The sequence below is a fragment of the Buteo buteo genome, chromosome 12 (genome assembly GCF_964188355.1).
Source record: "Buteo buteo chromosome 12, bButBut1.hap1.1, whole genome shotgun sequence".
NCBI lineage: Eukaryota > Metazoa > Chordata > Aves > Accipitriformes > Accipitridae > Buteo > Buteo buteo.
The window spans coordinates 28,446,533-28,469,626 of record NC_134182.1 but is presented as its reverse complement, the minus strand read 5'-3'; the positions used below and the strand labels follow the sequence as shown (position 1 = coordinate 28,469,626).

At 36.7% G+C, this 23,094-nt stretch overlaps 1 protein-coding gene across 1 annotated transcript in view; it reads right to left on the bottom strand.

Annotated features, from left to right (window-relative positions):
* Positions 1-6,247: 6,247 nt before the first annotated feature.
* The window catches only part of ADSS2 (adenylosuccinate synthase 2), a 39,412-nt gene continuing 22,565 nt past the window's right edge, over positions 6,248-23,094 (bottom strand). The window contains exons 6-13 of the mRNA XM_075043170.1: positions 20,009-20,116; positions 19,645-19,726; positions 17,985-18,111; positions 14,939-15,093; positions 14,399-14,523; positions 12,682-12,779; positions 7,802-7,951; positions 6,248-7,037 (exon numbers count right to left, since the gene is read on the bottom strand). Of these exons, the coding sequence (XP_074899271.1) occupies positions 6,985-7,037; positions 7,802-7,951; positions 12,682-12,779; positions 14,399-14,523; positions 14,939-15,093; positions 17,985-18,111; positions 19,645-19,726; positions 20,009-20,116 (898 nt within the window). The 3' untranslated portion in view covers positions 6,248-6,984. The remainder of the gene's footprint in view (positions 7,038-7,801; positions 7,952-12,681; positions 12,780-14,398; positions 14,524-14,938; positions 15,094-17,984; positions 18,112-19,644; positions 19,727-20,008; positions 20,117-23,094) is intronic.

Below are 23,094 nucleotides of genomic sequence, written 5' to 3'. Positions count from 1 at the left end.
AAAACTGGAGAAGAATCACCCCCGGGGAGGAGTTGGGGAGAGGAGAGGAATCTCTGTTGGTGCTGCTGACTATGATGAGGACAACAGTTGTGCAGAACTGGCTGACAGGGATATGGAAATGTTGGTAAATATAACAGTGATTCTCAACAGCTCATATTGTGTGTGAGTGTTGGAGTTGTCACTTTTGTATGTTGTATAGCTACATTTTCCAAGATTGACTGAAATTATCTAAAGCATGAAAATACATTCTTTTGTAGACTGAATTGGATAAGGATTTTTTACATCATGCTGTACAACTAAGTGGAAGATGCAATGGTCTTAGTTTTAGAAAAAAAAAATCAAACTGTGGATGCATTCAAGGAGTTTCTAAGATGGCTGTGTCATGACACTATTCAAAACAATAGTCTGACTAACATCTCTGGTGAGAACCGATTTTAACATCAAACTCTTGGAGCTGCAATATTAATTCACGCTCCAGTGAAGTAGTTGCCATGGAGTGGCCAAAACATAATTCACCAACTCTGATGGGCAACAAATTACAGAAAACATCTACTTTATTTTCCAAATACTGGTGAGTCAGTGTTTTATACACAGCAGCCAAATTTAATTCCTCAGGAGGTAGAATAAATTATTACTTAATTGTGACAAATGAGCAGACCATCAGACCCACTGATATAATGAATCAGTCTGCAAAGAAATTCTGCTTTGAGTCACAGAACAGCATGCTGTTGTCCTGAATTATAAAATACTGTTTAAATAAGTTAACTGGTTCTTACCTTTGTTTCTACTCTGAGACCTGCCACTAATATTGTACAACTCATTCTAGAAACTCCCACAGCTCTGCAAAATTTAACATTTTGTAGAACCTTTATTTTACATGCATACACTGGTTCTTTTTTTCCTGGGGGATTCCTAATAGGTATACTATTCCATAGCAGATTTTGCTACCAGAATGGAGATTAATATATTCAAGCCACATAAGCAAGGTATTTTAGGTCCATCAGCAGCTCCTTAACAAAAAAACCTCCAACATTTTACATCATTGTTTGCAGGAATTTGGCATGTCTTACTGTCTTACTCCACAAATAAACTAAGGGAGTTTATAGATCTTGCACCAATATTGCCACTAGGGTAAGCCTCATGAACACACAGCACACATTATGTGCACAGGCCAGGCTATCATTTAGTTGTATAAAAAAAATCTGCTCAAGACTCTTAGCATTTCAGAAGGGTACCGGGGGGGGGGGGGGGGGGGGAATTCTGCCCACTTTTATTTCTTAAATTAAAAAAAATAATAATAAAAAAAAATAATTCATCCGCACAAACTCACTTTTTTTCAAAAGATGCAAGACTTTGCCTTGTTATCAATGTCATTCCCTTATTTGCTTTTAAGGTCTGTAGTGGGACAAAAATATTTTCTTTCCATAACTGCCGTATAAGAAAAACTGCTTTTCCACAGCTTGGGTGGGATTCCTGCTTGTACCTTCACCATCTTCTATTTGCTTGCTTCATCAGCTCAGTTGTTCATCCTGGAAAGGATGTCTGTGGTTTCTATCCTGGGCAGCTAAGACAGGTCCACAAGGCACATGCATCCAGAGGAGCTCCAGGGTGAGCTTGTGCATCAACATAAACCCCTAAGAACTGTGGAGTAAGCCTTTCCCTTTTATGCCTATTGTGGGCAACATTGCAACAACTTCTAATGATTTTTTATGACTTTGGCCTAAAAGAGGAACAAGAAGAGAATCCAGGCAGAGTAAACCAAAACTACAACCAAAAGTTTTTGGCCATACCAGGAGTGCTGCATGACCTGAATTTATTATGCTTATGAGAATCTAGAATGGAAATTGTTGTAAAAAAATGCTGGGTCGTCGCCCCCATGAAAATTTGTTGTATTACTATTTAAAAAAAATATTTAAAATGTTGTAGGCTATTCCTATTGAGAAGTCAAGGCTTTAAAAAGTCTAGTAATATTAAACTAATGCAGCTAGGTGCTCGACTGCAAAAGGCACAACCCTTATCTTGCTAATTACAAGTCAGATGGAGCCAATTGAACAATACTGAATTATTAAGGTCTTACTGTACATTCTCAGGCTGTTAATATCTATTAGATTACAGCTGCATTATACTGAGTGCTCATTTCAGCAGGAGATTAGAAAGTACATTTATAATGCTGGCTACCCTTTGGGTGGATCATGGTATTTACATACCATATGTCAGTATGAGATTACAGAATAATTTATGCTTTTTGCCTAGACCTTTCCAGTAAACTGCAACCAGCTCCAGTAAACCATGAAGCTGAAACTCCATTACAACCTGACCTTGACAATTCAGCTCTCAAGAAGTACTACATTTTCAAAAAAAAAAAAAAAACACCACCAGCAACCGGTACCAATCAATCTTCATAGAAAGCACCATTTGACTTGCCGTATCTCAACACAAGTAAGTAATCTATGCTGTTTTTCCTGTCAAAAGGGGCATAGAAGATGAACTAGGGAGGTTTGCTCTGCTGTAAACAAACTAGTCCTAAATTGCACAGAGAAAAAAGTGATTAGTCATCTCACTTTTTCCAGAAAAGAGCTGCCACCTGTCCCCCAAAGTCACACCCTCCCCCCACTACCAACACTCAGGTAAATCCCAGTTCCCTCTCTATATGCAGAGGGCAACCAGTGAATGGGCAACCAATAAGGCAAACTATCTGCACTTGTGCAGACTGTTATCTAAAAACAGCTACTCAAACACAGATAGCCAGTAGTAGATATCACGCAGATAATGCCAGTAGTGTGTATCAAAAGAGTTAGAGTTAAGTACCTGGATGTATGCACAAATGGACTCTTCACTGAAAAAAAACTAACATAGCAAGAGAAAAATACATTGCTTTGATACACTTGATTTGACAGTTCTAAAGTGGCAGTGAAGAACATTAGGATTTAACTCAACATTATCTGTCTAAAGTTGAATGGAAGATACTTGAACATGTATTTATTGCAAGGTATTTTGAAGATGACATGTCAAATGAGTTGTAACACTCAGACCAACAAAGTATGGTGTAAAATTTTAAGTCTGCAAATAAAGCAGCATCTGTGTGTATGTATGTATGCACAGCAGTCTGCCTTAAGTAGGTAAAGCTGTCATGCACCAAAGAAAGTGTGCTTGATTACTATACCAGTAGGTTTACTAAGTTTCACTGTTTCAGACACTAGGAACAGTATGGGTGGGAGAAAACTCACCAGATTGAGTTGTCCCTTATCTTCATTCCCAGCTACTTTGCCCTCTACTTTCTCTAAACCAGCCAAACCTCTGACTATGTTTCATTAAGGGAGCTGGCTGTGACAGCAAAAGGAAACTATGATCTTCTGTTAGAAAGTAGATTTCCAGGATGATGATTGAGGAGAGCAGCTGTCATGCACTGCATCAGCATCTGTCTGCCACTTTCTGAAGGTTTTGTCCATTAGCTACATACCAAAACCCAATTACACATGGAGTACAAATGTAACGGCAAAGCAGCAGAAGTATGCCTCGCTTCCCCTCCTATTTAGTAAAGGAGGCTCACTAAACCGTAGGGACCTAAGGGCTATTAAATGCTGCAGTACAGCACAAGCCTAGGAGAATCAGCCTCGTAAATATTTCAGTGGCAGCAAGAATGGTGTGAGATCAAAATACCTTGTCTGTCATCAGCCTTGTCAGGTCTAACAGGTATCTATCTGTGCCTCCTGAAAACATCCCATTAGCGGGAGGGGACACTTGAAGGACAATCAATTTCAACTACTATCCTACGCTGCCATCCTCTCCCTTCACATGCTAGCAACAGAAGAGACTTCACAGAGGGAGGGAGTATACAGGAAGGGCCTGAGAAATACATGCTTGTCATTGAAGTACAAAGGTTTTTCCTTTTATTACAGCTTATTACTAGCCTGTGACAGACAACCAAAAGCCTTTTGCCAATGAGTGTGGCAATTCCTTTGAGGCCAAAGGGCTCTTGACTAATGAAGGGAGAAAAAAAAAGCAGAACAGTGAATTTTGTCTGGAGAAAAAACTAAAAGCACCTTCAAAGACATGTAACTTTGCCCCTGCTAAACACACTGCTGGTGGTAGAGTATTAGGCTGTTCTTCTCTTCTTCCTCCTTGCTTCCATAGTTGAACATAGCATGGTTTCAAGAGCAGAGCATACAGCACTTGAAACGACCTCCATAACTGTTAACATTTGTTTCTACAACATTCAGGTTGGTGATAACACATCCCAGCCTATTTCCCCATATGTACAAATGAAATAAGGGGTAGAAAAAGTAGCATTGGGGGAGGGGAAAATTTGGTAGAATATAACCATTCTATAACCATTGTTTAACACCAGGAAAGTGTTTGTGCACTAGTCCAAGAACTCACTCTAGCAAAACTTATGCAAAACTGGCATTCGGGGACATAAGCTTTACAGATGTCAGGTTTAACCACCTGAAATTTAAAGAGGAAAAATTCTTCACTCCAGGTCACTAGAGCAAATATACGCCAACAGATCCCAGACCACATATTATCTGGACAAGCACTGGTAGGAGGATGTTTTCAACTTTCCAGGCCTGCACTTGAGTGGAAGAATCAAAGAAAAATCTCAGCTCAACTTAAGAGAAAGCAAAAGAACATAAATCACTCTCACGCAAGACAATTCTGTTTTGTTTCTTTAACTGCACAAATAGTTTGTACCATTTTAGCCTATAGCTATATTGCTTAGAAATCCTGCCTCATCTGGGAAAATGAATTCCTCAACTGGAAAACAAGAGTAGCTTGTACAGTGGAGTTACAATGGTGAAAGAATTGAAACAGGCCTTGAACTTGGAGGTCTCTGCTTGGCATAAGTGAAACACAACTACATAGTAAGCCCTCATTTATTCACTCACTGTAGAAGGAAAGCATGCTCTTGTTTATTTATTTACTCACTCCTTGAACCAGCTAGGCCCCCAGTCCTTGCCTGGTAGTTTCACTGACAGCACAAATCCCCTTGGTGCCTTCTACAGCTACAGGAAGACAAGAATATTTAGTAATTATTACCTATTGTTCACATTGCAAGGTCAATTCCCTCCATCACCTAGAAAACAGTAGTATTTTTTTTCCTTCTAAATGAACATTGGAATTTATGTTTCACACAGTTCTATCCTTCCTTCTCTTCACCAAGGAATTAGGAAGACATTTTTAATTCAAGATGTCCCTTAGCTAGGGAGGGAGGGTATGGTTCTCTCCTGGACTGCGAGGCTGACAGGAAAACTAGACCCTCATCCCCTCCATAAAAAACTGAGTATGAAGTTGTTTGGTTTTTAATGCTGAGGATAATGATCTTTAAATGTATTTGCCAATAGTATCCTTCTCTTTCCACATATTACACAAGCAAAATACATACCCTGCTTACTGCTGTCACATGCAAACAATTCAATAGAAAGTGCTCCTTAAATATCAGCATTTTTATCCTTCAACCCTGCTGTTCCTCCCCTTATGATAATCAATTTTATTTTATGCCAGTTGAGAACACAAACATTGTGCTGAACACCCCAACAGCAGCATCAATCCAACAAATCTACTGCATTTCAGGAAACGTCTGGTTACCTAAGACATAATCTGGAAGGCCTCATATCTTTTATTTTGCATTAAAAGTTTCTTATATTCACCTGCATAGCCAAAATCTACTAAACTAAATCTAAAACTCCTGCCCCACCCTGACACAAACTTGTTTTTAGGAAACAAAGTAAATTTTATTTTAAGTGAAAAGGATGCACATGAATACCATAGCACACTGTGTAAAAACAAAGTCATTCTCAAAAAATCTGGAAAGGGAATATGTAATTATTGAATTGTTGCCAAAACAAGTAACATTCTTTGGAATATATAATAATGGTTATAAATTAAAATAATTCTAGAACATTTCCCAACACTAATAAGCCAAAGTACATCAGATGTCTTGAGGTGAATACTTGTTATTTTCCCTACATTTAAAGCAAATATATTGAATACTTTAAATGCTATTTCTAAAGCATCTTCAACTTATAATTATAAAAGTGTCTGTGCTTTGCCAGTTCTCCAGAGAAAGATCTTCTACTGGCTATATAGAAAGGAATTTAAAAGGGCATCAAAATGTTAGACTTCTCACCAAATATAAATATAACCTCATTTAATTAGGGAAACAGTTTGAGATATGCGCCTTGGAAGTAGAGAAGTACAGCGTTTTTAAAATACCAGAAAAAAAAAAAAAGAGTAACATTATAAAACATTTAACTCAAAATCAGAACGGTTCTTTAATAATCGCAAATGAACTTTTTACAATATCAATTTTCTAACTTTCTGGGCACACTTCCTGGTAAACACTTGAGTATCCTCTGTGAGTTACAAAGAGTAAGTTTCTGTGTTATACAGCTAAAAAAACCTGGACATTCTTAACAACTTGGTATCACATCTTTTTTTTAAAAAAAACAGATCACACAATAATTTAGACAGCATTTATAGCATTATAAAATCAGAATCCCCCTCTTTAATCACTCACAAGAGCAGCCATTAAGAATACAACAGCTTTAGGAATACAAATAATGAGGATGTAAAACTATCTGTGCAAAACTGCATTATTTTTACTGTCTAAAATTTCAGGGAAGTAACACCGCCAAAAGCAGAGAGAGGATAACAAAGACAAACAGTCATGAAAGTAATGCTACCTTAGATTTTCAAACAGGAATTACATTATGAAGTAAATATTAGGTAAAGAAAAAAAAATAATCTGATGGCACCTTGAACAACAATGACAAGTGTCCTGGAAATTGCAGTAGAACAAGAATTGATACAGGTTCATGTTAAAAGTCTCTTTCAGGAGTAGCGATTGATTTGGGGGTATCAACTCTAGCATTTCTTTCCATGCAAAAATCTATCTTTCCAACATCTTTGCTTTGCGGGCTACTAATGCATTTAAGAATGAGCAGTCTTTTGAGGAGTGTGCTTTCTTCCATGCATCTGAAATCTTTAAAACAGCTGGATCATTGATTCCCTGGATTTCCCTACTCCAATCCATTTAACTGCAGAAGAGAAAAGCAAACTTTTATTATAAGTAATACAAAGCAAGATTGGATTGTATCTTAAGATGAGATACAAACTTATCTTCTTAAGCACTTAAGTACCACAGTCTGAAGAAAAACACAGCATATAGCATTAGTACGTCAAGAAATGATAACTATGTCTATTGTTCTCAAAGTAAGAATGCATTGATAACTTAGAAAAGCAGGAACAGTCTTGAAGCTGCCATAATAAATAAATGGGTTTTCCAGATCATAGGAAAAAAGATACGTAGAAACTGTCAGAAAAGTAAAGATTTGCATTATCTCCTAATTCCTATCTCTGGATGGAACCACAGGATCATCTTTATTAGGGAGCATAAGAGAAATCTCTTAGTTTAGGACCTCTTACTGTCACATATATTTAAATTACATTGATATACCAGTAGTCCCACTGACTTGATAATGGCAGAACTAAACCCCTATTATAAACAATCTGAAAAACACTTAAGCAAGTTATAAAAATCTCAGTTGAACAAGAACTATAGTATAAGCCAAAGAAAGAATGCATATTAAAACTTTCCAAAGCTTTCAATTCAACAGCTAAACAGATAAATAAAAAGTAGTAAAACAATAATTACAAGTATCACCAGGTACATCAGAATAAGCACAGCTGCAAATTAGTTTTCAATATTTTGAATGTTCATTAAGACAAAGTACAAGATAGGTTTCATGGAGCAGGAAAAAACCAAAACAACAACAACAACAAAAAAATCTGGATTACTTACCAGGAACACCCAACTCCATTTCTATAAAGCGAACATAATTTTGTGCATTTACAGGCAGCTCATCAAATGTCCTTGCATTTGATATGTCTGTATCCCATCCTGGGAGTGTCTCATACTGAACCTCTACTTTATTTAAGACTTCCTGGTTGGCTGAGAAGCAAACAGGAACAAAAATATTATGTCCACAAAGATTATATATTCTCTACCACTAAATACATAACTGTAAAGCTTTTTATTCTTTTCTTATACAAACAGGTTTACTCATAAGCTAATACCAGCACTGAAGGTGCTGAAGTGTCCTTTTTTGTTAATATAAGCACAGAAAAAAAAAAATCCAGTAACTGTCAGGACTTAGACTTTACGAATTCCAGTACTCACAGTCACATGCCTATATTTTGCTTAAAACACAATCTTTTAAGTTCAGAAAACAACCTTTCAGGAAAAGTAATTCCCCAAAATGTTGATTATTTATTTTTTTTTCTGAACACATACCAAGATCCAACTCCCCCTTCACAAGGGAATTTGGTGATGTGAAAGCAAAATTAGGCACCAGCTTGTAAGTATCAGGCAGTTAAAACATATTTTAAAATGGCATAGGTTACTAAACATAGTCCTAAGATGCAGTTCATACATAATAGATTTCTGATGCCCACAGACCCTTTGCCCCAAAACTCTACAATGAATTTGTCAATCAGTGTGGGGTCCCACATGATGTATGAACAGTAACTCTTCCAATTACTTCTCAGAATAGAAGCAATGAGTGTATTCCATTTTGTCCATCATTTGGTAACTTGCTACAATGTTGTCCATTAACTCTGAATCCTGTGATGATTTCAAGTACTGGAAAAGATGCTAGGCACATTGTTCTGGAACTGAATCATTCCAGTAATTATCTGAACATTAGTCTTGGAATGACAGTGGGCAGCAAAACAAAACCCTTAAGCCTGAAAATCCTCAAAATACATTGATAAAAAATGGGAGGTGTCAGGCATTCTTGCCATCCTGAAAAAGACAGAGTTCTGCCAAAGGCACTGTAATGTTATGTAGGCTCCATGCCTCAGATCAAGTCATTCCTGCAAAGACAGCTAGTCAACCTGGGAAAGGGTTTTAGGTGCAAGAGGCACAGTAGAGGTGCAAAAAGCATCAGTGTGTGTGTAGCCAACAAACTCAGGCTCAGCATACTGAATAATTTGTCCCGGTGCAAGTAAGATTTCAATAGTAGCAATGTTGTAAGGACAGCCTTTATAAACTAGGCATTTTGAGTAAGGGTGAAAGAGGACTATGCTCTAGTGACTTCAAAGCCTACAACAGTGAAGAAATGCACAATTTTTGGACTGAGGTGTTCACAGGTTAAGGCAAATGATCCTGAATCAATACTTGTTGTAGTCAGGACAGACAGGAAAATTAAGGATGTTGGGTTGCAGAAGCCAAGGATAAGCACTTTCTTTAATGTCATCAGTAGTTAACAACTGAGGTGTCGTCTGCTGTCCAGTTATGTTCAAAGTGCAAAACCACAAACTAATCTCTGGGCAGTGCAGATAGTCTAGAATAGGATGCTAGCCTCTCTCTTTCTGAAGAAGGAAAGTGACTGAACACCTAACCTTGGAGGTCCACAGGCATTTTTTATTTTGAAGCCTCTCTGATGAGGCTAGCTGGGAGAAAGCTGAAAGCACTTAGAACTGAACGGTCTAATCTTGTCTACAATCTTCCATTACTCTGTATTAGTTCAATTCCTTACTTCCCCAAAAGAGAGGAAGAACAAGAAGGGATAAATTTCTTGATGTTTCAAACGATTCTCTCATTTTGCTCCAGCAGGTGTGATAAAAGATAATGAGTGGGAAAGATAAGCCATAAACTGAGCTCAGTGTAGTAGCAGATGTAGTCACCATTTAGACTTATCTGAGCTCTTCCCTTAGGGGATTTATCTTTTAGGCTTTCTGGAATATTCCCTATTAACAGCTGAATTAGGTAACAGAGAGAGCAGATATAATGATATCTGGTAGTCTGGTAGTATAATTTGGAGAAGGAATTATGTGATGTTATTTCCAACTCAAAAAAGAATAGCTGAAATTTAGAATCTTGGCACCATTTTAAGAGAAGGATCCTCCAGCAATTTCCTGAAACTGAACATAAAAACAGTCGTATAGGTCAGACCAAAGGTGCAACTAGCACAGTGTCCTAGCTCTTTAATCTACAGTAGATGCCCAGGGAAAGAGCACAAGAAAAAAAAAAAAAGGCAAGCATGAAGTAAAGCTTCTCCAAAATAATCTCCCAATTTCCTAAGTTCCTGTGCTTTCAAAGTCTCCTGAGCTAGAGGTTGTGTCTATCTGTGCTGAGATCACCCGACGCCTGAACTCGGACAGGAGTCATTAGCAGAACTACACCATGGCTTTCATATTCCTTTTAAACTGATCAGCTCAGAGCTAGCAGGGAGTTCTATCTTTCTTTCATAAACTCCTATGACTGAATAGAAATGGAGATACTGGCCAGCTCCATAGCAAAAGACTACAGCCTCAACGACACCAACTGAAGTCAGCTGTGAATTTACAAGACATTTTCAGTTCCTTCTTAACAGGAGATTATGAAATGCCCACATACATCTAAGCTAAAAAAACGGAGTGAGACTCGTATGATTCTCTGATCCAGCTGGAAAAAGGAACAATATATGAAATATGGCATGTTTTTCCTGAGATGGTGGGCACTGTGTGTGCTTCTAATTTAGAGACAGTCATTTCACAAGAAGGGTAAATCACTAACATCTCCAAGAGAGTGGGAGGGTAGGGAGGGGAGAGAGAAAGAAATACCCTGCCAGCAAGAGATTCCCAGACTAGATCTCTTCTAAATTAAATTCAAAATGTCAAAGAGGCAAGTTTTTAAAAATAAATTAATTATACAAGTGCACAGCATGCAGAGATGTAGACATCAAAAATAATCTAATGGTCTGCAAAACACAAAGTGTGAAGAAAGTTACCTTTTGTTTTTTATGCCAGGGGCAGGGGTAATAAGTAACCTGCAGCATATGTGCTGAAAATGCTGCCAAATGTTGAGGAGTATAGCAGAGAGAGAGGTGTGGAACACAGAGGCACTGTGAGAGACAGCATCTTCCAGCTTACCAGAAGTTCAGCTCAAACTCCTTCCTGACACTTAAGGAAGACAGCACATCAACAGCAAAGACAACAACTTCTACTAAATTTCTACCAGAATTCTTAATTGTTCATACATTGAAGAAAAATACAGTTATGCAGGTCAGCCACGTTGTGGTGCTATGACCAAATGTCAGCTACCTGTTACCTGGGCATATACAAGGAGCAAAGTCTGCCCTCAGGAACTGTAACAAGATTCTTGTCCCATCTGAGACACAAAATGAATGGGGGAAAAAAAAAAGTAATCACTTAAGTCTTAGCACTGGAAAACATGGCCACCTATTTATGTCATCTTTAATGATGGACTGCCAGAGAAGGTCCTCCTGGCTTGAGCACACGAAGTCCAAATAGCCCCCAGCTTAGATGACAGGGCTACAGATGAAGCATTTACTAAGTAGTTCTCAATTCAAACATGCAATCCCCATTACGTTCAACAGCCATCTAAAGTACACACAAATTTCCTTAATATTTTGATAAGGGTATCGATCAGGGAATACAAGTCTTAAAAGGGAAAAGCATTCCCTGGTTTAGTGCAAGATGAGTAGTAAATTTCCTGAATAAAAGTGCATGCCATGTCATTCAGTATGCATTCAGATTGTAACTGGCACTTTTGTTTGAAGATACTGGAAGGCAAATCAATTAGAGAACTCCCCCAAGCACATGGAGAAACAAGATTTTTTGTTAATGCCTTATGAATTTCCCTAACAGGTATGTGCTATTTGCAAGAACTACTGGCAGATCATCACTTATTCCTTTATACATAATTACATCTTTATACTACATAAATCCTGCTGTGAGTTGTATCTGATTACTACAGTTGATCTCCTCACCCACAAAAAGTTCTCTGCTGATGATATCACATGAAAAATTGTAACCTGTGACCAGCATCAAACCCTGAGGTAGCAATTAGAACAGAAACAGGCATCTATGCGCACATTAGAAAATGAGAAAGCCCAATCTTTAGTACTAGTTAACATTCTTCCTTTTTCTGGAGTATCTCTGCTACAGCAAACTGAAAAAGAGGCATTATCCATGAAAACACTAGGCTTAATATTTGAATATTTTAACATGCAGATACATTTTTCAGGTAAAAATGATCACTGTCCTCCTCAGGAGCTATCCTTTCTATCATGCCAAGCTGATGTATGGTGGTCCTGCATCAAAAAACAGTCTTGCTTTCATCTAAACTAATTGCTCATTTCCTCCCCCACCCCTTCTCCCTTTTTTCCATTGCGTAGGTGTGACAGGTTTTTGGCTACTCTGTGAACCATTAAAGGGAAATGAACTGTTAGAAAAATAACACAGGGAGAGAAAAATCTGGTTTTTCAACCAGATCAGTTCTCTCATGTGGTTCACCACATGCTTAAATGAAGACTTGTCCTGCTAGAAGAGGGGATACAGTAGTGGGAATAAGACACCGGGTTTAGAGTGTGAAACAAGCTTCCAACTGAGCTTGAAGGTAATGCAGGCTGTATTAAAGGAAAGGGATAAAGCAGTAACAACCTTCACATTTAAGAAGCTTTATACAGCACTTTGCATCTTTCTAGCAGATAAATGACAGTATTTGGTAGAGGTGTCTTGAGGGTGCAGGTACAGGTGTGGTACAGTGTGTCTCTGTGCATTTGGGAAGATGTTAATGTCTTGATGCTGCATAAATTTTACAAGTAAAAGTCAAATGCATTTAAGTATCAGATTACAGTTCACTAAAATCTAAAACTGTTAAACAAGCAGTCTTACCAGGAAAATGAGGTATGATTTCACCATCTAGTTTGTATGCAACACCAACTTTGATTTCTGGAAATACATCCAAGATATCCAATTTGGTAAGTGCCAATCTATACAGAAACATGACTCTGGTTAAAGAAGTTCAACACCTCTCAACTCTCATCACATTGTAAAAATACCAAAAGAAAAATTGTTTCCTGCACATTGCAATTAATTCTTTCCTTAGAAAAATAGCTTGTATGGCACTAATCTATTTATCTGGTGTGACTTTAAAACAAAAAAGAGAAGAAAACTTAAACAGGCTTTTTGTTGCATCCGCATCCTTAGATTTACTACTGTAAGAAAACGGCAAAATTCAAAGAACAGGTATTCTCCAATTAAAGTTACTGGTCTATAACTTTAAGTCTTAGAAATTTAATTGGTCAGGGTTTTCCCCCAAGATACTTTATGACCATTCATTTCAGATGGCTTCATAGCATGATGCCTGTTGCTGTCTGTTTCTGTCCTCTGCCAAATGTTCCTGTCCTGCAGTGAAAGCAGCAAAATAATCAAACACTGGCTCTGTAAATACCTGGCTGCATCCTATTTTAAATAAAAAACACAAAGGACAAGAAAAACAGGAAAATGTAAGTAAAGCATGTATTTACATAGTTTGATCTACTAGAAATTTTATACCAGTTTTGTTTCAGATACCTATTTTTCATTTTAGTTAAAATCCTGTCCTGGTTTCAGCTGGGATAGAGTTAACTGTCTTCCTAGTAGCTGGTGCAGTGCTATGTTTTGAGTTCACTATGTGAAGAATGTTGATAACACTGATGTTTTCAGTTGTTGCTCAGTAGTGTTTAGACTATAGTCAAGGATTTTTTCAGCTTCTCATGCCCAGCCGGGGCACCTGACCCAAACTGGCCAACGGTGTATTCCATACCATGGGACGTCCCATCTAGTTTAGGAACTGGGAAGGGGGGGGCAGGGAGTCGCTGCTCGGGGACTGGCTGGGTGTCGGTCGGCGGGTGGTGAGCAATTGCCCTGCGCATCATTTGTACATTTCAATCCTTTTATTACTACTGTTGTCATTTTATTAGTGTTATCATTATCATTATTAGTTTCTTCTTTTCTGTTCTATTAAATCGTTCTTATCTCAACCCACGAGTTTTACTTCTTTTTCTGATTTTCTCCCTCATCCCGCTGGATGGGGGGGGAGTGAGTGAGCGGCTGCGTGGTGTTTAGTTGCTGGCTGGGGTTAAACCACGACAAATCCCAAAGTCATATCCAAATTTTCTACACTTACACATACTGCTGAAGATACTGACGGGTTCCCATCTGTCTTATTTTGAAAACAAACTAACAAAACAAAACCCCACAAACTGTATCAGGTTTTAAGGCCCTTGTAATGCATTTGATTTGGTTTGGCAGGATGGCAGGGGTTGGGGTACCCTGAAGCATCAAGTACTAAGATACGTAAGTGCTTCTTGGATCATTTTAAATGAGAAACAACAACATGCCATAAGTAAAGGAAAGAAAAATTTATGAGTATGAAAATGTCAAATAAAAAAAACATTTAATGCTAGGAAAAATGAAGGACAGTTAATTTATCAAAATATCAAAACAATCAACAAATCAATACTAACAGTCTGAATGTTACTAACTAGTATATGTAGAATTTACAGTAATCTGTAGCATTTCATGCTTTTTATGTCAAGTTGCCAGCAAAGCTGTCAAAATAACTCACGCAGTAAATCCATTAATCATGTAGGCATATCGGAGTAACACAAGGTCCAGCCAGCCACATCTTCTTTTTCTACCAGTGGTAACGCCAAACTCTTTACCTCTCGTTTGCAGCAATTCTCCAATTTCCTAACAAAGAGTAATACTATTACATAAGCCTTTTTTTTTTATTTGCAATATACGAGGCAGGTGTATATTTAACAACATTGTAAATTACCTTAGAAGTTCTTTCCCCAATTTTTCACAAAGTTGTCCATTGGGATGAAAATAGAAATACAAAATGCTATTTCTAATTCAAGAGAATGCTATTTGAGCAAATCTCTCAAAATTTGTTCCTGCTCTAGCCTTCTATTCCACAGGAAGGTCTGAGAAACTGACAATCAGATTTGGTAGTCCTGTAAGCTCAGTCTAGAACTGGAAGAATGAGCATCCAAACACACTGTCATCTACTTGCATTTAACCAGTACCACTGATTTAACATAAGACAGACACACCAAGTTATTTCACCCAGTTACAGGTCACATCTAGGGCTGATAATACTCACATTATTTTGTTCTGTAGGAAAGGCACCAATTCCAACTCTTGTTGTATATGCTTTCACAACTCCATACACTTCCCCGACATTCTGCGGTGGCATGCCCAGACCTGTACACACACCTCCAACTGTGCAGTTCGATGAAGTCACAAAAGGATATGTGCCTATTAAAAAAATTTGTTTTAAAAACTTATTAAAACACTGGTTTTAAACTATTAAAAAAATATGCATATAAAAATCCAACCTGGTGAGGATTAGTACTTGCATTGCACTTACCTAGGTGTTACAACACTAAAAAAGAAAACACATAATAAATGTATTTTGTGGTCAAGAAGATATTTAATGAGCTCTTAGCTTTGTATGTAAGTTGTGTGATCCTTCTTTACTGAAAAAGGTAGGAATCTTACCACTTACTTCAACTGGTACAGATGCAAAAGTTGACTACATGACAATTCTGAATGATCATACAAGTCAAAAATTGCAGTAAGACACCAGAAAACCATGCCTTGCTATCTTACATAAAATATACTCACTAATAGAACAATGAAAATTTCAAGGGAGACACTTCTCTTAAGAAAATGGTATTAAAAGGTTAGAAAATACAAGTTTATCACTTTTCATTTTGGGAGAAAAAATAAAATACAAGCTCTACAAACTGGTCAGCACGTATTAAGGATAAGAAATTGCAAAGAAATGTAGAATTCCAGAAAGAAAAATTTTGCTTACATAATCAAATGAAAAAAAAAATTTTTTCCACAATTAAAGGAAAAAAAAAAAAAGAAAAAAAGACTCCTGGAATATAGTCTAGTTCATTAGTGGTGAGTTAGTCTCTAATTAAATATTCAGCCCTTGTTTAAAAAACAGCCTGGACAGCAAAGATAAAAGAGTCAAACATCTCAAAATCCTTGGGTTTACACTTTTTTTTTTTTTTTTAAGTAATGGAAGATGAAACAAAGCATGCCAGTCCTTAGTTGATTTGAATTGTGAACAAACACTTCAGCCACACAGTAACTACATATAAGTGAGAATCTTCTACCTCATGCTTCAGACTTTCTTTTCTTTTGGTATAAGAATCAGAAATGGACAAGAGAGGAACAGCCAAAACAAAAGGAAATGAAAGCAATATAGACAACTTTAAAAAGGCAGAACCCTTCAGAGACTGTTCAGTGACATTTTGCAAACTAGCTTCAGGTATCTCTAGCTTCTTTTGTCTAACTCAAACCTCTCAAGAGAAAGACACAGACTTACAGGTGATATGTCACACCAGTTTGCAAGCACTAATTAGTTTTTATCCTTCTTTGGACACCAAAGTTGAGCTTTTCTTTACTGACAGAAAATACAGCTAGTGGATGTCACAGAGTCAATGAGACAATTCTTACTCATTTTCAGCTCCCAGCCTGGTGTAGTGACATTGGTTTATCCTTACTCAGTGTTTAAATACACAGAAGACCACACACCCCCACCCCTACACCCCAACCCCCAGACACATGCACATGTGAGCTTCATTACATGCTCCAGAAAAGCCGGATGGACTGCAAGGCTGGGGATTTACCATCTTCACCATCAACAGACACACACTCATAAAACTCACTTCAGTATTAAGACTTCTGTGCACAAAGGCACAGAAAATAGCCCCGTTTAGAATGCTCAATAATCAAATTTGGCACTGTCACATCTTTTGACTGGGACTTGTCTATTGTTAACCCAAGTGCCCAATCCACTCATGGTATCTACCTAAGGAGGGGAGATATACTCTCTGTGTGTGGGTCTCACAGCAGAGGCAGGAGAAAAATATAAGTGCCCGAACAATTCTGTACATATTATAGACATATCTGATGAGTTTCAGACTATTTGCATTTCCTATACATACATGAAATCTAAAATCCTCACTACTTACAAAAAACACCCCCCCCAGAGTTTTCTCCAAATATCTCAAGTTTTCCATCAAAACATTTCCCTGTGACAAGCATATTTGAAGACTTCTTTCTCTTTTTTTTTTTTTTTTTGACTTGTTAAAAAAGGAAGTTTCTCCCAATATTCAGATTATCATGGGAAAACTTGGTGCGTACACTTACAGTGACCAGCCTTAGATGCATCTTCCTTGTGTCAGGAGAAGAGAGAAAGAGGCACAAGAAAGAGGCTTTCAAACTCACTATATTTGAAAATGCCTAATATCAGAACTCCTATCAGTTGAAAGCAGAGTGTGTACCAATTTTGTATTTGTTTGACAGTAGTCTTTACAGGTTTCAACTTCAGGCTTAAGCATCTTTCCAACAATAAAAATGATGCAGTTATAAGGCTAGTGAGACTGAAGAAAAATGGGACAAAATGCAGGAGCCAATCATATAGGCTGCTTATGCCTATACAGAGGTATAATAATTTATCTGTCCTTGCAACATAATGTTAACAAACATAATAATCTCAAAAAAAAAAAAAAGCTGCTTCTATCAAGAAGCTTCTAATTTTATTAGCCAAATTACAGTGTTTTAAGAAAAACTTCACCATTTATAATTTCAAATTGATTGGGAATAATATTTTACTCTTGCCTCATTAGCAATCCAGATTCCCAACATCTTTCCTTACACCATGAAACAGCTGAAAACTAAATGTTATACAAAGGGTTTTTTTTTTTAAAAAAAAAAAAAAAAAAAAAAGGCAAGCTGATTCTTCAAAAGTCAACAACTACTTTGCATATATACCTTGCCTCTCAAAGCTCTCCATTTTTCTTCTCAGGTGTCTTCCACAGACGTATACAACTGTGACTTATTTCATATGAAATTTATGGACACTGAAGTAATAGTTACACTCTGCTTAAGAAAAGTCCCTTGATCTTTACTGTCATTCAAATAATTAATCTTGGGAGAGTCTAAAGCTTTTTTGATTTAATTAAAAACTTTTTCCTCTAATTATTTGCTAGTCATATGTAGTACTGTTCTTCCCAAATACCAAACATTTCTGCCGTAAGAACAGCTAAGCACGGAAGAGTTTATATTTAGTGTTCCTCTTTCACAACGTAAGTATACAGCAACATGTGTCTCAAAAAGGTTATACCTACCAAAATCAATGTCCAGCAGTGCTGCATTTGCACCTTCTACTAAGATCTTCTTTGGTGGTCCATGTAAAGCCTCATACATGAAATAAACACCATCCCTTACCATTGGTTTTACTTTTTCCATGCAGCCCTGAATAATACAAAAGACTATTGTATAGTATAATTTCATTATGATAAAGCCAGCCAGAGTACAAGTGCTATTCCTCTCTCATAACAATGCTCTTATTCCTTTTGAAAAGGAAAAGCAAACAAAGAAATGCTAAATATGCCATAATGGGTGAACAAGGGAAGGAAGAACATTAGACTCTGATTTATACAATAGACATGTATGCTCTTCCTAGGAGGAAAGAAAGAACAAAAGAGGGGAAAAAAAGGGGGGGGGGGGGGGTATAAATTCCAAACTTTTGAAATGGTTCAACTCAAGCTTGAGTATAATCACAATACTTTACTGTATTCAGTAATTCATTTCCAAGTGTTCAAAATTTCTCCCCCAAAACCAGCATGTGGGGAGTTCCGCTTCTGGCCATCTGAAGCCAACAAATGCACACAAGTATAAAGCAGCATTAATTTGTGACATATATACACGTATGTTTGTAAGTAGAAGTAAAAAGTTATTTATTGGAATTAAGTGTGAAGTGCCTGAATGCCACTGAGTAGCTGGATGTAAGAAGCCGGTAATGTTCAGATTAACACTTGGTACACAGCCCTTTCCCCATGAGAACATATGGAAGTTCTCATTCTAATGATCCACTTCACATGAAATATAACACTTTGTCTTTCAGAATTTAATCAAGTGCATAGCATAAAACAAAGATTAAGTGCAAGTAATTTTCCTCAAGCTACAAATAGTTTCAGATATTCTATAATCCTAATGTGTACTAAGTAAACTATAAAGCATTATAAAACACTCAACTTGAACTGATTTTTAGGCCTACATATTGATAAAAATACTACAGCTCAACATAGTCTCACACAGTTAAGTTTCTATAAAATGCATGAACAAAAAGGCTGGGTAAGGGTAAAACACCTGACAATTTCTTCCAAATAAGAACTTAGGTGCACCACAAAAATCACACTGTTAGGCATAAGAAAATTAATACTAGTGAGAAATCTCACAACTGGCCCAATTGCAGGGAAAACATCAAATCAGAATTCATAATTAACCAGAAGACTAGTTTGCTGGCAGTCAGGCTTGATTAGTTCTGCTGCTATCAACTTACGTTTTAATATGTTGTTCGTATTTTTTTTTCTTCCCTTAAGGCTTATTAGAATAATAATTTACTTCAGTTCTTAAGTTTCTGACACAAGGAATTAATATTCTGCTTTACAATGAAACATACGTTCCCCAACTACTATTTTAGGGTTTTTTTCTCCTAGCCAGTATGTTTGAGCAAGTGGAAGTCAAAAATAATTCTCCCTATACAAGCCTTTTTCTTACAAGTTCACAGTATTTCTCTTGAAATTTTGAAATGCTGCATAAAGCAGGGTCAAAAGTGTCTTTAGGGATGCTAGCAGACTCTTTAAAATTGATACATACCAATTTCCTGTAATGTGTGTTATGTTTTAACTCCTCACACAAGGGCAAGCATCAGTCACCAGGAAATTTACATATCAGTAACTGCACACAGTGATTACATCATTTAACAGACAGAAGCAGGCTTACCTTGAGCTTTTTCAATTCCCCTTCAATATCTATCTCTAAGGTAGGATATATCGCTTTGTACTGATTGGCTAACACTTTGAACCTGGAAGGTAAAAACGCTTCACTAAGGTTTTTGTTTGTTTTCCTCCTCACGCCCCCACCAACCTTAGGTTTTACTGGTTACATATCTGCAATTATCTAGTGAATAAACAGTTTTAAACAATAAAATATTTTAACAATTATAAAAGAGAAAAATAATAAAATTATAAATAAAATTAATTTCATATTTTAAAATAATTTTTAATATAAAAAGTAACAGCAACCAGAGTAGTACCCAGAAACTGAAAACTATGCTTAAAACTGTGCATTAAAATACAGAAATTACCTCTCAGAAAATTCATCAAAATCAGAAACAAGATCACACATTCTGAGTCCACTTCGAGCTGCTTTTGAAGAATATACTGGACCAATTCCTTTTTTGGTAGTTCCCAAACTTTCAAAAGATAATAACAGGAGTTATTCTTGATATAAAACTAAGATGTGTTTTCTTTAAAGCTAATACATACTTGGCATAAAATAAAATGCTGTTAATTGTGAGCATTTAGAACTTTGTTTTAAGCACTTAAAACATGAGATACTTTTAATATGCAACTTAGTTTCAGAATATCACTGTTTATAGACATAAAGATATTAATCTCCTACACACTTCTGTTTTTAAACCAATAACTTTTCATACTTCAGTGAACAATTACGTATTTATTTGTATGCAATTCCCAACTTTTACACTTAAGGAACTGAATGCCAAGACAACATCCTGCAGTACTATGAACTGAAACTAACTAAACACTTTCCTAAAACGCGGTCCTGAAGACCTAATGAAAGTCCTCCGTAACGCAACAGCACAAACAGTATGGATTTCAAGTTTGTATGTAAGAAATATTTCATTTAATTCTAAATGCCTCAGTTGGAGCCAGGAAAACAGAAATCGCTGCCGAGCATCTAAGAGTGACAATGATACTCAAAATGCTGTACATTAGCACAGGTTCAGGAATAGATTTTCCACTGTAGCCGATTCTGAAAACCTGAATTATTTTCCTTACCCTTACCTACCCACTCTACGCGAAAGCCTTTTTCAGCTTGTCAGTGATAACAAAAAGATACAATTTGCTTGCACTGACTTTACTGTCAGAGAAGTACAGCTAGTTCATTCAGAAAGCGTCTTCTGCCAGAGTCTTGCTAAATAGCTATCAAAATGGAGCCAAACTGCACTCATCATAGGCAGATTATCAAACACCTTCCCCATCACTCTCAAAAGCTTAAATAACTTTTTAAGAAGTGAACAGGTGTGCAGCATTTTCAGAAATGTGCTGTACATTGCTAAGCTTAGTTTTGCACTTAGTTTTAACTGTTTTGCTTGTTGTTTTTTCCCTGAGCAGACACACAGAGCCTTATCTTCTTCAATTATAAATTCTGCATATGCAGAGTGGCCCAGATTTCTTCAAACTGCCTTGAAGGTACCATACCGTAACTCGATTCAAGAGGGACTCCATTGCAAGTAGAAGGTACAGGTCATATCTAAACTTTAACATAAAGGGTATCAATTGGTTTGTGAGTGAACTGAAACACAGTTCATCATTAGTACATAATTCATTTTAGTTAGGTCATTAGTAGTTTGGAGTAGATTAAACAATACTCTTGGAAAAAAACAGATTCTTCCAATTGGACTCAATACTGAGTAATCTTAGGGAGTGATGTGTTTGCCTCCAGTGCAAGAAGAAAGAAATTCTGATCAACTTCGAGTTACACAGTATCATTAACCAGACCAGGACACTGTGGCTTAAATAATTGTTTAATTCACACCCTCCACAGAGAACTTTTTTTAAGGAGGAGTTGGTTTCCATTTATTTTGTTTCATTAAGACCTGCCAATTCACAAAAGAGTTAAGCTGTCAGAAGACTGTATTTATAGAAGTTAAAACAACTGTATAAACATAATATACTATATTAGTTTACCTTTTCTATAACCTTTCTGCAACGGAAGCTACATGAGCCTTACTTGTGACTGTTTTTGAGCTACATTTGAACAGATAAAAGCATTCAGTTAAAAAAAAATAAACTTTCTATTTATAATGATCAACTTTGAAGTGTTAGACACAAAAGAATTTTAATACCAAATATGCTATGCAGTCAAATCTACCATTCGACATGCTAGCAGGCTATTTCAATTCTCCACCCCACTGCCAAACAGGAGACAGTCTTTTGATAAGTAGTTCAGGATAGCCTGCTCTTAACCAGCCTGTAGTAGTTCTCTCCCCCACTACAGTCACTTAGAGAGCCTTAAAATTTAGGAGGAAATAGATAGTTTAGCATTTTCAATCCATCAGCAGTTCTAACAAGCTTGAAAACTGTATGATTGTTGCAGAATTTCAAGAACCCCACAGAAAGAAGAAATACAGCCCTTTTAAGAGCGACTTAAGTTTTTTAACTTTGAATGTAACTTTTTTTCTGGGTTTCTTTAAAACAAATTAATTGGAGAAAAGTGGTTATTTCTTCATTGGGCTTGCCCTTACAACCTTTAACACTAACTAATAAAGTGGTTCCTTCTCACAAGTAGCTGACTGACTGACAGTGTTTTTAACTGCAAATATTGTTATACAGCAATTTTAGTTTGTGGTCCATAAACATTCAAGCACAGCTGATATACACATACTAGCTCATACAAGAAAAATATGTATATTCTTCCATATACATTATAGAGAGAGATATATATGTATGTTCATCCTGTTTACTTTGTAATTCCTAAAATAGCAGGTAACAAGACAGCTGGTACAGCACAGTCAAGTGCGAAAATGACCCAGTGTAAGAATAATTGACAAGTTATCACTCAATATCAACCTGTGTAAAGCAAGATATGCCCAAATCAGACATTCTTTTAAAGGTTATTGTCATGGATGATACCTTTTACAGGTCTCAGTAAGGAAGCCTGAATTACTTTTCATCCATCAGACAAACTTCCAAGAAGAGAGATTAAGTTCACTGGTATCTCAGAAGTCTATAGTGCTGCATTACTTTCCAGCTGTAGACATGGCACAGTTAATTCTGCCAGCTTTTTCCCCATCCTAAAGAACTAGTGAGCTACTTGAAAATCACAAGTTAGAAACATAGCAGCTAGTTTCTAAAAGTTTGAAAAGCTTCAGAAAGTCAGTAGCAGCACATAGTAGACAACGTGAACACTTACATGCACTTCTGACAATGAAGCATTGTGAGATACCAAATTAGTCATATCAGACCTTTCAGTTATTTGGATATGACGGAAGGGTCCTTTGATCTTCATAAACAGAAATATATTTTTACAGAAACAAACACCTCCAGTAAACAAAACATTAGGAAGCAGGAACACTTTTTATAAAGCAAATTAGGAACTAGGAACTTTTTTGTGAGGCAAAATATCAAGATACAACCCTTTCATTAA